General features: G+C 41.8%; 1 protein-coding gene across 2 annotated transcripts; it reads left to right on the top strand.

The window, feature by feature from the left end:
* The first annotated feature begins 6,518 nt into the window (after positions 1-6,518).
* Positions 6,519-9,203, top strand: LOC136539408 (silicon efflux transporter LSI3-like). Of its 2 annotated transcripts, none has more exons than XM_066531364.1 (3): positions 6,519-7,565; positions 7,662-7,851; positions 8,483-9,203. In XM_066531364.1, the coding sequence occupies exons 1-3, from the start codon at positions 6,558-6,560 to the stop codon at positions 8,755-8,757; spliced, it is 1,473 nt and encodes a 490-aa protein (XP_066387461.1). In that variant the 5' UTR covers positions 6,519-6,557; the 3' UTR covers positions 8,758-9,203. The 2 variants fall into 2 exon arrangements, with proteins under 2 accessions (XP_066387461.1, XP_066387460.1); XM_066531363.1 differs by having other exon boundaries at positions 7,649-7,851.
* The last annotated feature ends 8,928 nt before the right edge of the window (positions 9,204-18,131 follow it).

The following is an 18,131-nucleotide window of genomic DNA, read 5'->3' as shown; positions in this document are numbered from 1 at the left end:
ATGTAATCAGCCCATCGCCATGCACAAATCTTGAGACCGGGGGTTGTCTTTGGGCTTGTTTACAAGCCATATGAAGGCTAGGGGATGTGATCCCTTGTAATTAGATTATTCAATTTGTTTGGAAGCGAATTGTGTCATTTCCGTCGATCTACCATGTCCAACAGCATGGACGGCATATAGCGGATGACTAGAAGGACTTCAACAATAATGACAATTTAGGAACCAAAGAATACACCAAAATCATTTTAGGAGACCATCATATGCTCACGAGTGGCGCTCATCATATGCTCACGAGTTCTATCCCGACAGTAGGGTTGCCTAAACATGGTTGTGAAGGTTAACCTCCATGTCCATCTAGCCTAGTTTCCCTACTTACATATGATAAAGTCTTATTTTCTCCTATTGCAAGACAAGGTATATTTGCTACTAGACCAGTAATAACCTAAAGTAACAGACATTTAAAATTGGAAGGAGAAAGTATGCAATAGATGAGGTGTAGAACTAAGGGAGTTGCCGTGGCACACACTAGATCAGTATTATCTACTCTCGCTGTTTCCCGTTCCGAAATATAAGATGTTTTGAGTTTTTCTAGATACATTATTTTTCTATAAATCTAGACATTATGTATATCTAAGTGAATAGCAAAAAATATATATCCAGAAAAGCTAAAAACATTTTATAATTTGGAATGGATGGAGTACGCAGTACCTTTGTACCTAGTTCGTGGTGATAGGACTCAAACTTTGTCCATGAATTTATTCTCTCTGTCTCTTTTTAAGTATTGTTTTCCACTATCGAGGAGTCAAATATACTCAACTTTAACCAATATATACAAGAGATTATTAATATTTATTGTGCGTAATAAGTATCATTATAATACACTTATTTGGAGATACAAATGTTTCTATAAATTTAGTTAAATTTTTAAAAATTGAACATACACGGAAATTTAAGCGACACTCAAACGGTGGTAGTGCGGATGTTAGGTATGCTCCTTTCCGTTTTAGTCAATTTACATAGAAAGGGAGAATGAACATGTGCTTCCTTGAAGTCGTCCTAACATATGCGCGCGTCAGATTAGCATCCGAAGCTGTGTTAGTGATGCAAAGCAACAACATGTGCACAGTGCCGCAACCCTCCTTTCCAACACGGATTATGACGTAGTTGTCCTTTTCTTTTACAAAAATTCAAAATAGCGACTTGGTTTCTTCTTTCATCCAAAGTACCACAAGGGAAAAGCTACCGACAGCCCGCCATGCCATGAACGACCAACTTTTGATTCGGAGTAACTTGAACATACCTGAACCAGCATAGTTTGTCATGGATCGGAGCTCCAACTCAATGTATTTTTTTTCCGAGCATGTACATAGTGTGTACTTTGTACACGTATGGATGAACTCATCTCATGCCATACTACATTATTTGTTACAAAGATGTAGGGTTTGCTTTGTCTTTGCTATAAGTCACACTTCTCTAGCTATATTTGACCATATTTATAGAAAAATGAATAAACATCTATGATACCAAATCATTCATTAGAGATTCTTCATAAAATATGTCATGATAATGGATTTACTTGAACTTACAGATATTGGCGCATTTTTGTAAAAAATAAAAATAAAAATTGGTTAACCGGAGCAAAGCTAAAATGAATTATAATTTAGAACCTAACTAGGAATGATTACTCGTATGCCATGTATGCATTACCACTAGCTAATCTGTAGTAGAATGATGCTCAAACAGTGAGCCTGCCTGCTATGTATTCGGCACGCATATATATATGCATATACTTTTCTGATGGCCTTCAGGCCAATCACTGCACTCCCAAAGCACCGCCGTCCACTACACATATACGTATCACAGAATTGTTGGCTGCCGTCGCTTTATGCTTTTTAGCAACCAAAATTAAAGGATGCAGTCGAGTACTACAGTGTTAATCAAGATTAGTCATGCATATCCTTGGCTTGTGATGCCGATGCTTACCTAAAGCAAGAAAGCTCCACCGCACCAAGTTGATTAGCACACTAATGACAATATATAACTAAGGCGTGACCTGAAATTAGCACTCAGCATGTACAGAGAGGGCCCCACAAAGGCACGAAACAGTCGGCAGTCGCACAGGCCAAAGCCGCTCGTGCCGTAGAGCCGTAGAGTATTATATCTCTGTGCACGAGGCAGCCTATGATTGCAGGGCACGTTATCTGAAAGGATGACGTGTCACGCATGCATACATGTATATGTGATCCCTTTGTTATCTTAAGTCAAAATTTTTAAACTTTGACCTAATTTATTGAAAAAACCGTCAGGATTTGTGGTATCAAATTAGTATAATTAAAATGTGCTCATTTTATGTCATAGATGTTATTACTCTTTCCTATAAAGTTAATCAACCTTAGAAAAAGTTTGACTAGTATGGATTCTAAACGAATTGATTTATTTGGGGACGGGGGAGTGCCCTCTACGCTTACCGGACTGTACTACCGTATGTAGAGGGTTGTATTTGCATGCCGACGTGCTATACCACTTGTAGTAGTAGTTTTAGCACGCGCGATGTGAGAAGCTAGCTTAATTACTAGGAAGTGCATGCTTATATATATATATATATAGGGAGAGTATATTCAGTAGCCAGCTACAAAATAAGTTATTCTATAGCCACCTCCATTTACGATAATTTTATATACTAATTTACGATAATGTCAATACATATTTACAATAGTTGGGTTACTATAACACATGGCGATATTTACCATAACGCTATAGTAAATCACTTAGTAAGGAGTTACTATAATCTCGTAAATTAACATAGTAATTATCGTAACCGCAGAGTAGTATATATATATATATATATATATATATATATATATATATATATATATATATATATATAGAACCACTACCCTACGGCTGGCTACAGGATAGTTTATTTTGTAGCCGAGCCCAAACTGTGGACGCGGACCGACCGGCAACGTCCCACCAGCCCCAGGAAAGCCGTTGCATGCATGGCTTAATTATTAGCCGGCAACATGTCCCCTAAATCACCGCCCATAAACACCGCCGCTAAGCGCCGTTGTATATTTTACTGACCACAAAACCACCGTGCCACTCTATTGGCTTCGTCCTCCGCCCGGCTGATCCCGTCCGAATGGGCGATAGCAACGGCGGCGGGGCCTGGTGCTTTCATCGTCAGTACCGGCGACACCTTCATCACAGCTCGTTGACTGCTGGGCGCCATGGCCTGGTAACCAACTTGCCATAGCACTAGCACGGCAGCTGCAGTGGCCCTTCTCACCTTCCTCTTTGCGTTTTGCAGATCCATGGTTCTGCAAGGTCAGTCAACGAGCAATGCAATGCCATAGCAGAAATTCGGCATCTGCATGCAGATTCAGCATTCTCCTTGATTTGTTCTGCTAGCTATCTCCGGTCTCACGCTCCGATCCATGCTATTCTTTTTAGGTCAAATTTTTTTGCCGTCATGCAGAGGCGATTTAGTTCGTCATTCTTTACCAGATCAACAGCTGCTGTTTGCAAGCTTGCCGCTGTGCATTGGGGGTTCATCTTCATGTTGGCAAGCCATATATATCTCTTGAATGACGATTTTCCATAGTTTGTTTAGCCCCTGAACAATGTGAAATGTTAATGATCAATGTGTAATCCAAAGCCATGAGAGAACCCCTTTTCTCTCTCAAATTTTGGATGCAAATACATTTTATTGATATTCCTACGTGTTCCTTGTTGGAATGTCAACCTCTAACTTGATTTTTCGCTGCATGTATGTCCAGGCTGCTTGATTTTTTCGCTGCATGTATGTTCAGATTGGTTTCTCTACTGTGGAACTTGTTAAATACCAACTATCTTTCACTACCATACAATTCAATAATTTGCAGAAATCTCGTAAATAGATTATGTAACTACATGGTCAGAAATATATTTTAGTAAATCAATTTAAAAGTTTCTCGTGAATCATACTACAAGGGTTAGAAAGGCATAGATTCTAGTAAATATTTTTCAAAAATCTAGTAAATAGAATATCGTAACTTCCAGGGGCAGAAAGGCATAGCTTCTAGTAACAATTTGCAAATCTAGTAAACATATTATGGTAACTAATCTAAGGAGGCATCATATATTCTAGTAAATCATTTAAAAATAATAACAAGATTATGGCATTGTGAATCAGACAGAATATCGTAACTACTCAATCATAGTTACTACAATGATCCTTTCCAGTTCTATCGAATATTTCATGGTAAAATTAATCTCATATTTCATGATAAATTCCCGTCGTACAAATTCCTATCCTAATTATCATCTCGAGACATTCAAAACACAGTAACTATTTTCATCGTAAAATGATCTAGATGTTATAGTAACCGGTTAACAGAAACCATTTGACGTCAATTTGTGGTAAATTTCCGTGCTAATTATCGTAACAAGATCATTTGCATTCGCCTGGAACATTTGCGTGCTAATTATAGTAACTAGAATATATTTTCTACTTTTTTTGTGGACAAGGTATATTGGAGTAGTATTATCGCAACAAGAACATTTGCGCCTGGACAAATTAAGCGTGCTAATTATAGTAACTTGCAAGGTTCAAAATTTTTTATAGCAACTTGCATGCAGCGTGCTAATTATAGTAACTTGCATGCATGAAGCGCTCTACCAGTAATCATGGCCTGTAATTTGCATGCATGCCGCAAGGTTGAATTACCGAAATCACCGTGAGCTAATTACGTGGGCGTGGCTCGGATTAATGCGCATCGGACCAGGAGGCAGAAGGGCACCAGCCATGCAAGCGCCTGGACCCGAATCATGGATGGTGCGTCTGTTCGACCTGGCTACAGAATAAACTATTCTGTAGCCGGCTACTGAATAGCCTCTCCCTATATATATATATATATATATATATATATATATATATATATATATATATATATATATATATATAAATATATATATATATATATATATATATATATATATATATATATATATAACGTAAGCATGCACTTCCTAGTATATATATCTCAACTGCTTTGCATATATACACACGTACGTAAGCATGCACTTCCTCATAATTAAGCTAGGTAGCTTCTCTCTCACACACACATATATATATCAACTGCTTTGCATATATACACATACACACGTACGTAAGCATGCACTTCCTAATAATTAAGCTAGGTAGCTTCTCACATCGCGGGTGCTAAAACTACTACTACGATTATATTCGGTACCCAGCTATAAAATAAGTTATTCTGTAGCCACTTCTATTTACGATAATTTTATATACTAATTTACGATAATATCAATACATATTTACGATAGTTGGGTTACTATAACACATGGGGATATTTATCATAACGTTATAATGAACCACTTAGTAAGGAGTTACTATAATCTCGTAAATTAACATAGTAATTATCGTAACTTCTTCTGTAGCCACTTTGAGTTACGATAATTACTATATTAATTTACGAGATTATAGTAACTCCTTACTAAGTGGTTTACTATAACGTTATGGTAAATATCCCCATGTGTTATAGTAACCCAACTATCGTAAATATGTATTGATATTATCATAAATTAGTATATAAAATTATCGTAAATAGAGGTGGCTACAGAATAACTTATTTTGTAGCTGGCTACTGAATATATATATATATATATATATATATATATATATATATATATATATATATATATATATATATATATATATATATATATATATATATATATATATATATCGGTGATATTTTTAGTTTATGATGTGAAAATCGTGGTTTTGATAAATTTGATTGGCATTGCAATGTGGTATGATTCATTTTGCCTTAAGGACAAATACCCTACTCAACTCACCTGTTTTAGTGACATTCAACATCTGATTTCTCTCCCATCCGATTCATTCATGACTAATAAACATCTGATCCGTCTGATTCGAGTAGCGGGGTTATCTCCTCCAACCCTGGCGTCTGGCAACAGCTCCGGCAAGTAAGGATTTGGGGTTTGGCGAGGAATTTGATGGGCTTAAATCTAGAGGCAGATCGAAGACTGAACCAGCAACGGGTGCATGGACGACGATGAGGCAAGCCGGCGGTGACAGTGACAACGGTCGCCGCTAACCGAGGAGTGGAGGAAGATGGTTTATTTGCCAAGTAAGCGCAAGGACGTCACAGTGATAGCAGGTAAAACCAGGTTAGCAGTAGTCGTGGGCAACGGTGGAAGCGGTGGCGGCGAGGTGGCTAAGCCGGATACACGAAAGGGGGGCATTGAAGAAGAAAATGGATAAGAATCTGAAGACACCATAGGCATAGTTTTAATCAAGATCCGATATAGACAAAAAAATCTCGAGTGCCAACAGACCTCGGACACTAGAGCTTCTTCTGTAGGTAGCCCCCACACCGAGATATTTTACTTCAGCTGGAGCCTGACGAGCATGCAAGAAGGTCTTCCTCTGCCACTACTTAAACCTCAGGCGAGCCACCCCTCCGCTTCGTCAAACTCAAAGCAGAGAGTAGTTGCAGCGAGAGCAACAAGGCGAGATCGACCGATCAGCCATGACGCAGCTGGCGCCTCTTCCCAAGGTGGTGATGGGTTCGCTGGCATTCGGCGTGTTCTGGATGCTGGCGGTGTTCCCTTCGGTGCCGTTCCTGCCCATCGGGCGCACGGCGGGGGCGCTGCTGGGCGCCGTGCTCATGATCGTGTTCCACGTCATCAGCGCCGACGACGCGTACGCCTCCATCGACCTCCCGATCCTGGGCCTGCTCTTCGCCACCATGGTGGTGGGCGGCTACCTCAAGGGCGCCGGCATGTTCAAGCACCTGGGCAAGCTGCTGGCGTGGCGGAGCCAGGGCGGGCGCGACCTGCTGTGCCGCGTCTGCGTCGTCACCGCGCTCGCCAGCGCGCTCTTCACCAACGACACCTGCTGCGTCGTGCTCACCGAGTTCGTGCTGGAGCTCGCCGCCGAGCGCAACCTCCCCGCCAAGCCCTTCCTGCTGGCGCTCGCCACCAGCGCCAACATCGGATCCAGCGCCACGCCCATCGGCAACCCGCAGAACCTGGTGATCGCCTTCAACAGCAAGATCACCTTCCTCCAGTTCTTCTTCGGCATCCTGCCGGCCATGCTCGCTGGGATGGGCGTCAACACGGTCATGCTGCTCTGCATGTACTGGAAGGACCTCGAGGGCGCCGACGAGGTGGCGGCCGCTGCTGGGAAGGAGATGGAGGCCGTCGAGGAGGGGCGGTCGCCGGCCTCGGTGCTCTCGCTCAAGAATAGCCCCACAGCAACCCCCGCCGCCCACGGCGCTCTGCGTCAGCGCCACGGCTACGACACGGATGACGATCCGGACTCGATGATGTCGGAGAACATCCCGACAAAGCACCGGTGGTTCATGCAGTGCTCGGAGCACCGGCGTAAGCTGTTCCTCAAGAGTTTCGCGTACGTGGTCACCGTTGGCATGCTCGTGGCCTACATGCTCGGCCTCAACATGTCGTGGACCGCCATTACCACCGCCATCGCGCTCGTCGTCGTTGACTTCCGCGACGCCGAGCCGTGCCTCGACAAGGTACGCTCTTGCTCACGCAACCCGGCCGGCAGGCAACGAACTACTTGGGCACGTGGTGGGCATGCACATCTCATGCAGTGCAGGGGTTATGTGCAGGTGTCCTACTCGCTGCTGGTCTTCTTCTCGGGGATGTTCGTGACGGTGAGCGGGTTCAACAAGACTGGGCTCCCGGGGGCCATCTGGAACTTCATGGCGCCCTACGCAAAGATCAACCACGTCAGCGGCGTCACCGTGCTCTCCCTCATCATCCTGCTCCTCTCCAACCTCGCCTCCAACGTTCCAACTGGTAAGGCCAGCAGATCGCATATATGTTGGGAACTTTGGGATCGACATGACGACATGGATGCTTTTTAGAGGCAAAACGTAAATACGTACATACTGATATTACAAGTTACAACTGATGAAGCACACATGTTATTCACGTACGTATTAAAAGTGATAAATTAAAGCACACCTTGTTTTCACGTATTGCAACAACTGACAAAAGCACCAAAAGTTCAATAGCTAGCTAGCTAGTGTGCGTACAGTGCACTACATATATAACGACCTAACTTATATACATACACATATATATGACACAGTGCAAGAAACTGAAAGCGTATGTACGGGGCAAGATGGCAAAGGTTCCTATAGCTAAGATATTTTGTGGTTAAAGATTTCTTTTTCTTTTAACAACTAACAAGGAGGCGTGAAAGTAGTCAAATATCTACTTATTATCTTGTTATTGTTTTCAAGTGTGTCGTCGTGACCACCAGCGCGTTAAGCACTAATGTTACTTCCTTTGACACGATATATTGATAATTATTAGTACGTCGTTACGTTTTGACGTGTACGTGACACTTTTGATAATGAAACTGTGTGGTCACATGCATATATGTTACTCATCACATATATATATATCATATATATCCAATCAGTGCTGCTAATGGGGGACGAGGTGGCGGCTTCTGCGGCGACGATCTCTGCGTCGGCGGTGACCCGGTCGTGGCTGCTCCTGGCGTGGGTGAGCACGGTGGCGGGCAACCTGTCGCTCCTGGGGTCGGCGGCGAACCTGATCGTGTGCGAGCAGGCGCGCCGCGCGCCGCGCAACGCCCACGACCTCAGCTTCTGGAGCCACGTCGTGTTCGGCGTCCCCTCCACGCTCGTCGTCACCGCCATTGGCATACCGCTCATCGGCAAGATCGCCTTCTAGCTCACTCTAGCTGCTAGCTTAACTACTACTGTACTGATTATTAGTAGCTAGCGCGCGTCGATATACATGTGATCGTCGTCCATGGACGAGGCTTCAGCAACAGCAAACGCCGTCGTGCCATGGCGACTGGTGGCCTGGTGTGGTGTGGTCGACGGCCGGCCGGGGCAAGCTACGCAATCAATTAAGCGTGCATGCATGAATGAATGCATGCCTCTACTAGTGTACGATCTGCATGGTTTCCAAGTCTCAGCTATATATTTGCCGTGTAGCATTATTTGTCATGCTTGATATCTCTGGGACGACGACTGCCGAAGTCGATCGTTAACAGGGCAGCGTTGTCAGATGTTAAGAAAGATGCAAATGCGAAGATTTAGCAGAGCATGGTGGAAGAACATTTGGCCATGTTTGCAGCTTTGGATAAATTAAATAGAATCCAGTTGATGATATGTAGTAGTGACCAATGCTTTTTCTAGTCTAATATAAACTAAAGTCCATCGGTGGCATCAGCGTTCACTGTCTTTGCTATCTGATTCCTGCTAATATATATAATATTGTAGCTACATGCATGTATGTCCCACTTTAGTAAGGAAACCAAAAAATGCTTGTTTTCTCTTTTGGGACCAAAATATTGCATTAGTGGAGATAGTTAAATTCATGATTAGCCTGCATCCAATCATCAGAGAGGTGAAGGAAGCTGGTGGTGACTTCCCAGAACTAGCTGTGAAGCATTTGAGAAGAGAGCAAAATGGTGGAGCCCATAAACTCGTCCAACTTGCAAAGCGAACTGCTCATGCTACGGCGTGGTATGGGCTTGTTTGGCTGATAAGTCATGGCTGAAAGTACTGTTGGTTGATTTTGTGTGAGAGAAAATAATATTCGTTGGCCAAAAAAGTACGGCTTATAAGCCAAACAAGCCCAAACGAACAGGGTGATGGTCATTTCTTAGTGTGTAGAGCATTTAATTGCTCAGGAATGTAATAACTTTTTTTAGTTACGAATAGGGCTGTCTTTTCTTTGAAAAAAAGTTTAAATCACGATCGTCACACCAACGTCGCAACTGCTAATTAACCCCCTTGTCCTGCAGGCCACTAGCATAAAAAAGGGAGATCGGCTTTCTGCTTCTTTAATTCTAACAAGCATTCACTTCTCAAAAAAGGGTTAACATATTGTATATGGTATTGGAAAGGTAGGATGCACGAGTACTCACTGGTATCTCGAGGGTACAAAAACACCTCTTAACCTTAAAAAAAAGAAGGAAAGAAGGCACACATATTTTCTGACAACATCCTATAAAAGTGAAAAGATATCATGTTATTATTTACTCTTTGGGTCTGTTTGCTGTTTGGATCCCCATGGATTGAAAGAAAGTTGAAACCAATGTCTAGAAAATGCTTTTTTTTGCGAGATCCAGTTAGAGATGTAGACGTTCAGAAACACGAGCGCACACTCACTCTATGACCGCACGCACGCACGCACACCCTATCCCAATGAGCACATCCGAAGAACTAAGTTGGACCGGCAAACTTCGAGATTGACGAAGTCACCACAGACGCTTTTCTGTCGACAGGCACGTCGCCTACCACTGAAAGCATAGCGCCATTAATTCTTGAAATAAATAAATTCTGAAAAATACGAACACCCGTGTCAAGTCAGAGATTTGAAACCGGATGGGCAAGTTCCACCACAAGGAACCTCAGTTCGCAATGCTTCTATTTTATTATTAGCTTACTTTTCAATTCCTAGGAACCAAACATGATCTTATATATGTAGTTTAGCTTTAACAAATATGAACTGTTATATGTGTCCGAATGAATTAATAAGATTCCAAATAATCAAATCAATTAACAAATATGAACTGTTATATGTGTCCGAATGAATTAATAAGGTTCCAAATAATCGAATCAATTACCTTGATATAGTTAGTGCCGACAAACTCCAACAAATTCTACGAGTCCTAGCTAAGGGTAAGCGCAGGGAAAAAATTATATGCAGCAGTGCAACACCAGGCTATTCGTGCGACACCTCGCTGATGACTACCACGTGTCTATGTTAGATGCAAATCCTGTCGATGTTGCAAATCCCGTCTGTGAGGTTGTTCGGCCGCTGGTTGTGGTCAGGATGCCACGCTGAGATCATCAGAGTGGTGTCGCACGGATAGTTTGGTGCGGCACCGTCGATCATTTAAACTTTAGTCCTAATTCATCCAAGCAGGTGAACTAATTTGTGGGTCAAACTTTAGTTCAACTTCAATTACGTTTTACTCACTCCATCCTGAAATATAACTGTGATAACTTTGACCAAAATTTTATTATAGAAAATATAAAAGTTACAACCACTACGTCAGATTTGCACATCACTACAAGCCTCATCACTGCCGGATTTGTAAGAACCGGCAGTGATGTACCTTCACTACCGGTTATGAGCTTGAAAATGAAAAAATGATTGGTGCTGGGCTAAAACCGACAGTGAAGCACCACATCACTGTCAGTTTTTGGCTTGAACCGGCAGTGTTTTGGCGGGCACTCATCACTACCGGTTTAAGTCAAGAGCCGACAGTGATTGGGCACTATCACTGTCGGTTCTAGCCAAGAACCGATGGTGATAAGCCTACAACACAAAAAGGCTGCAGTCGTCCTCTCCTTCCTCCTCTCTTCCATCCCGAGAACAGAGGTGCGCGTTTGGACCCTTCCCTCCATTGTTGCGGCTGCTCTTCACCATGAAGCTAGTGCTTGGATTTTGAAGAATGGCTTGATCTTTTTGCTTTAAGGTTAGTAACAAACATCCACTTCTTTGATTTTGTTGCTTAATTAGCTTCGTTTTGATGGCTACAATGCTTGATTTTCATTTTAGTTATTTCTCTATTCTAGAGAGCACTTTTTCAATTGGACATTTGTGCAAGGCTCAAATTATGGTGAATCCATCATCCAAAAGGTTGGTGTCTATGAACATATTTAAATTTCTAGCTAATTATTCTATGGTGGTCAAGATCATCATTGTCAGTATGTGATGCTATAATTAGTTTTTAGAAGTAGAGTAGAATAGTTGTTCTTTAATATTGTGCAATAATTGTTTTTACTACGATTTTCAATATACAGGGCCGGGGCTACCAATTTCAATTTTTCAATAATTAGTGTACAATAATGTTTTCTAAAAATGGTACTTTCGAGCTACAATTGTTGTTCATGAAGCTCGATTTCTTATTAATTTTTTATAATTACTGTCTCAGTATTTTTTGTGTAGAGATGGATCGAGAGTGGATGCATCTGTCCTGAACGGACAAGCGGTACATGCATGGTGTCAGCCAGTTTATCACCGATGCCAAAACTCATGCTGGGAATGGAAACCTTATCTTTTGCCCATGCAAAGATTGCAAGAATTATAGGAACTTTCATCAAATTGAGTCTATACGATCGCACTTGATTACCAAGGGGTTCATACCAAACTATATGATATGGACTATGCATGACGATGTTGGTGTGAATGTTCTACAGGGAAACGATGATGATGTGGACTTGCCTGACGTAGCCATCTATGATGCTGACGAGGAACCCAGTGTCAACATGGAACCTATGGCCACAATTAATAATGTGTTTAGGAACACGCTAGCTGAGGACACCGAGGATAACGATGGCATTTCTCAGCTGCTACGTAATGTAGAGACCGGATGTCTGAGTGAAAGACAGCTGAGAAAGCTAGAGAAAATGAGACAAGATGGCAAAACACCATTGTATAGGAATTGTCCAATGAGTAAACTGAAAGCCGACATCATGCTGTTAGAGTTCAAATCGACAAATGGATCGAGCGATAAAGGCTTCGATCAGTTGTTAGGTATAATAAAGAAAATGCTCCCAGAAAAAAACGAGTTGCCAGAAAAGAAATACTTGGCCAAGCAAATGATCTGCCCCATCGGCCTCGAGGTTAAAAAATCCACGCGTGTTTCAATAATTGCATATTGTATCGTGGAGAAAAATACAAAGACTTGGACAAGTGCCCCAAGTGTGAAGCTCCATGGTACAAGGAAGGGCCATCAGATGAGGGTACCAAGACCAGAGGAGGTCCCATAAAAGTCGTTTGGTATTTCCCTATAGCTCTCCGGGTGCATAGGTTGTTTGCATATGCAAAGTCAGTCAAGCTGTTGCGCTGGCATGGCGAAGAGCGTAAAAAAGATACAATGATGAGGCACCCCGCCGATGGGCATGACTGGAGGACTATCAATACTATGTTCTATAAGGACATTGGTGAAGAGGTAAGGCACCTTTGGTTTGCTTTGAGCACAAATGGGATGAATCCTTTCGACCAGGTTAGAAGCAATCATAGTACCTAGCCAATGACGCTCTGTATATACAACCTTCCACCTTGGGTCTGTATAAAGCGGTTGTACATCCAGATGCCACTACTGATTCAAGGGCCAAGACAACCTGGGAATGACATCGATGTGTTTCTGGAACCAGTGATCGATGAACTAGTTGAGATGTTTGAAAAGGGTGTGCCGGATGTTTGGGACGAGTACAAAAAGGAACATGTCACGATCAAGGGAGTACTTATCGCTACAATCACCGACGTGCTAGGTCGAGGTTCGTTGTCCGAAGAGAAGACAATAGGCTATACTGGATGTGTCGAGTGCTTGGACGATACTGATGCGGTAAATCTGCAAAATAACTCAAAGATAGTTTATATGGGACACCATAGGTTCCTACCTAAGGATCACCCTTACCGCAGGAATAGAAATGATTTCAACAATACTATTGAGAAACGCTTAGCTCCAAAATATCGAGATGGACCTGTGATACTTCGAGAACTCAACAAACTAGAGGTTGTCATTGGGAAGGGGGACAAGCAGTAGCAGTGCCTGATGGGAGCGTTTGGAAGAAAAAATTGGTTTTCTAGAAACTATCCTACTGGGCATTTCTGAGTGTACGCCACTGTCTTGATCCCATGCACATCACTAAAAATGTGTGGGCTAACACTCTTAACACCTTGATGGACACCGGGGGACATCAAAGGATTCACTAGCCACACACCTAGACATGCAATACTTGGGAATCAGAAAGGAGCTGCATCCCATGGAGCTAGAGAATGGCCAGTTCGAACTTCTGGTTGCATCATGAACATTGAAGAATGAAGAAAAACGTGCGCTTATTTCTTTCTTCAATGAACTCAAAGTTCTGATGGGCTACTATGCGAACCTGAAGAGGCTAATGAACATGAAAGAACTCAAGTCCAACTATGGCCCTATGAAGGCTCATGACTATCATGTCATTATGACTCAGCTGCTCCCTGTTGCCCTACGTGGTATCCTCCCCTCAAAGGTCTACGCCCCAATCATAAAACTTTGCTCATTCTTCAACGCGGTCTCAAAAAAGGTCATTGATGTGTCCACGCTAGAGCAGCTGCAACGGGACATAACCGAAACTCTCGTTAGGTTTGAGATGCATATCCCAACGACTTACTTTGATATCTCATTGCATCTGCTCATTCGTCTTGTTGACCAAATTAGAGCCCTTGGCCCAATGTACCTACATCAGATGTTCCCTTTCGAAAGATTGATGAAAGTTTTCAGGAGGTATGTTAGGAACAGATTCAGGATGGAAGGGAGCATGGTTGAAAGATGGTCAATGGAGGAGGCCATTGAGCTCTGCACATATTATCTGGATATCAAAAGGGTCGGAGTTTTAGAATCTCGTCATGAGGGAAGACTACGTGGCAAAGGGACGATAGGGGAGAAATCTGTTATAGTAGATGACCCTGTTTCTTTTAGACAGGCATAGTTCGCTGTTCTCTAGCAAGCCGAGGGTGTGATGCCATACATTGACGAGCATACGCAATCGCTGCAAACTTTGTATCCGAGCAGGTCATAGGCTTGGCTGGATAAAAAACATAAGGATGAATTTGTCAGCTGGTTACGACGTCGCTTGCTTGGAATCAAGTTGGGTAATCAACTGGATGCCTTAGCCAAGGGACCTTCGAGTACATATCTTAAGTACCAAGGGTATGAGATCAATGGATTCACATTTTACACCAAAAAGCAAGATGGAAAGAGCACATACCAAAATTGTAGTGTTCGTTTTGATGCTCATGATGAAAACGGCAATGTGCAGGCAACATACTATAGTTTCATAGAGGAGATATGAGAGCTCGCCTATAGTCTGTTGAAGGCAGCTCTTTTTCGCTGCTAGTGGGTCCGGCTCGAGGAAATCAACACTGATAGCGAAGGGTTCATTACCGTTGATCTCACTAAGACCACATATAGAGACGACCCCTTCATCCTTGCAAGAGATGTTATGCAAGTCTTCTATGCAAGGGACAATAAGACAAAAGGAAGGCTAAAAGTAGTCCTAGAATGAAAAAGAAAGATTGTCAGTGTTGATGGAGTGACGGACGAAGAAGACTACAGAGGCTATCAGGAAATGCCTCCATTCGGGACGAACGTACCCCTACCTATCCTTCAAGAGGGTGACGAACCTGCTTACGTACGAATTGATCACAATGAGGCACTCATTGTTGATGCACCTAAAGATAGTTAGATTATTGTTAACTATGTAATCATTATGCAAACATTGTATCAGTAATTCACAATGAATATTTAATTTAGATTTTGTGCGCATCTCTACAATTTAATTATTGACTATGTAATCAAATATTAAGATGATGTTCACAAACACTATTATTTGATAATTATAGACCATTAATTAATTATCATAGAATTAAATAACTAAGACACAAATTTTTGTGTTATTTTATAATATAAACTAACTACATTATTTTTATTAATAAATAAATAAAGAAAAGCAATCTAAGCGAACTCCCTATCCTAGCTCAGTGGTTAAGGCCGCGCACTCTGTACTCTGAGACCCGTGCTCGAATCCCAGGCAGGCCAATCTTTTTTAATTTTGCATTTATTATTTAGTAGTGCATTACAATGGGATAAAAGAAAAAAAAATAAAATCATTCTAACCAAACTTTCTATCCTAACTCAGTGGTTAAGGCCGCACACTCTCGACCCCGCGACCCACGCTCGAATCTCAGGTGGGCCAAACTTTTTATATTTTTTACAAAAAGACTATGATGGCAGGCTCCAAACTGATAGTGTTTTTTTATATTTTTTTGCTAAAAGATGGCAGCAGGGCCTTTCACTGCCGGTTTTGGTTTTAAACCCGACAGTGATAGCTTCTATCACAGTTGGTTGCTCAAACCGACACAGAAGGCCCAATTCACTGTCGGTTTTTAAACTAAAACCGACAGTGATGTGTAGATGCTCCTCACATGCCAATAGTACTCCCATGACCACAACAGTTGGAACACTGCTCCCACCTACCCTGATAACTTTAGTTCAGAAATAAAAATATACCACGACTGCTAGCCCCTATAAAATGGCCCTCAGCTAGAAGCTAGCCTCTCCATGCATGTTGGTTTCAGTTAGGCCTTATCAGCCATGATACAATGTTTTTCTCTCACAATAAACCACAGATATCGTTATGCATCGTAGTCCACCAAAATGGTGCACACATGAGACTACCTTCACTATCGGTTCTCTTTAAAAACCGGTAGTGATGTCCATGCCCCCCTATATAAAACAAACTGCCGGCACATATATCGATCCCACCCACCCATGAACTCTCTCAGTCTCATTTCTCACGTTTCACTCTCACTTCTCAAGACATCCACTCTCTCTCTACGTGATTTGGTCATGGCTTCTGCATTTTTCAATGATATTGATATGTTGTCTTCTCCAATATTCTATCTATATTCATTTGATCTATATTTATATTCATGTTTCTTTGCATTCTACATTTATAAATATTCTTATTCTTGCATTCGATCTATATTTAATTATGTTGCCACATTTTATTTGAAAGAATTTTTTTGTGCATATATTTTATGTTCATATTTTTTTGCATTTTATCGATCAGGTGGTATGAACAACAGACCTCTCCCACCACAAGAACCAGGTTTTCACCTTGGCGATGAGCCATTCGCTCCTAATCTGGCGATTCCACGGTTCCCTATTCTAGCTATTGTATGAAATATTTTCCAACATCTTTTGTTTTTTTATGCTAACAAATAAGTGTAATTAGTTTAATATTATTGTTGCATGCATATATGTTGCAGACTATATCCCTAATAGATTGGCTATGAACAGCACTTAGTTGGTTCTTTATCTCGGACATCATCGAGAACACGACATCTAATGCAAGTGGTCGGCTATGGACGTGTGAACTTAGTTTTTTCATCCTTGTGAGGGGTTCAAATCATCGGAACCATATCTATGGGACAGGAATACAGAGCCTGGACGTGATAAGTGCCCAATTAAATGCTGTGCGCATCTGTTTAGAGGCACTTCGACGTATTTGCTGTGATGTGCCTGATTTCTTGCACTTTAAGGCACTTGCTTTGAATGCTGGTGATATCCCCGTCCCGCAAGTAAGCGAATGGTTTGCGAGCTACAACCATATGGATGTGGTAAAATGGTCACTCATACCTGAGTCATGATTATTTGTTGTTTATTATTGTAATAACATTCTCTATTTTTTTTTCTTTTTCTACGCATGCAGATTGCGTTACAGGACCTTACCTATGCTGCATGTGGCTTATGGGTCGTTCTAGACCAAGCTACGGAGCAACTCAGGTACGATTGGGACTTCTGCAATGGAAACCTCAGCCAGCTCACTATAGAAGGACGTCAGTACTGCATAAGGATTAATAACAGGGGCAGTGGTTGTTTAGTAGGTTACATCTATGGCCGACCATTCTTTCGGTATTGTGAGGCCTGAGAGAGTGCACTCATACGGGCATTGGACTTCATCGATACAAGCAGATACATAATCCGTGACATCAATTACCATATATAGCTACAGAGGCATGTTAGTGTGCGTGGCCCGATCGATCCCGACAGTGATTCCGATAGTAATTAATATTTATTTAGCTAGGTTTTCAAGGTCGTAGTTTAATTATGTTCTAATTTTAATATGTATGGCTTTGTGTGTTTAATTATTGTCATGCATGTAATTCGTGTAATATTTGTTGGGCAACTAGAAATATATATTCCGGTGTCGTATTGGTCTCAAAATTATTCTCAGGCTTGCATGTGCCACGTGTGAAGGAAACACCAAGTTTGGGATTTTTTAGAGATGGTTTGATACTTTCTGAGGTTTAATTGAATTTCCGCACGACGACACCTATTAATTATAGGTTGAACTGAGTCTACCCATGAATAAATTCGGAATGGTGCCAAACCTTTACATAGGCTCTAATGTGCCCTAGGGATAAGAATTTTGTGGAGGTAGATGAAAAAATCTATTGGGTCCAAGATGAAATTCACCCTCTTTTGTCTCATTTGGCACAGAGAAAAATATAATAAATAAAAAAATGATCAG

The sequence above is a fragment of the Miscanthus floridulus genome, chromosome 2, assembly GCF_019320115.1.
Source record: "Miscanthus floridulus cultivar M001 chromosome 2, ASM1932011v1, whole genome shotgun sequence".
Taxonomy (NCBI): Eukaryota; Viridiplantae; Streptophyta; class Magnoliopsida; order Poales; family Poaceae; genus Miscanthus; species Miscanthus floridulus.
This window is presented reverse-complemented; position numbering and strand designations above follow the sequence as displayed.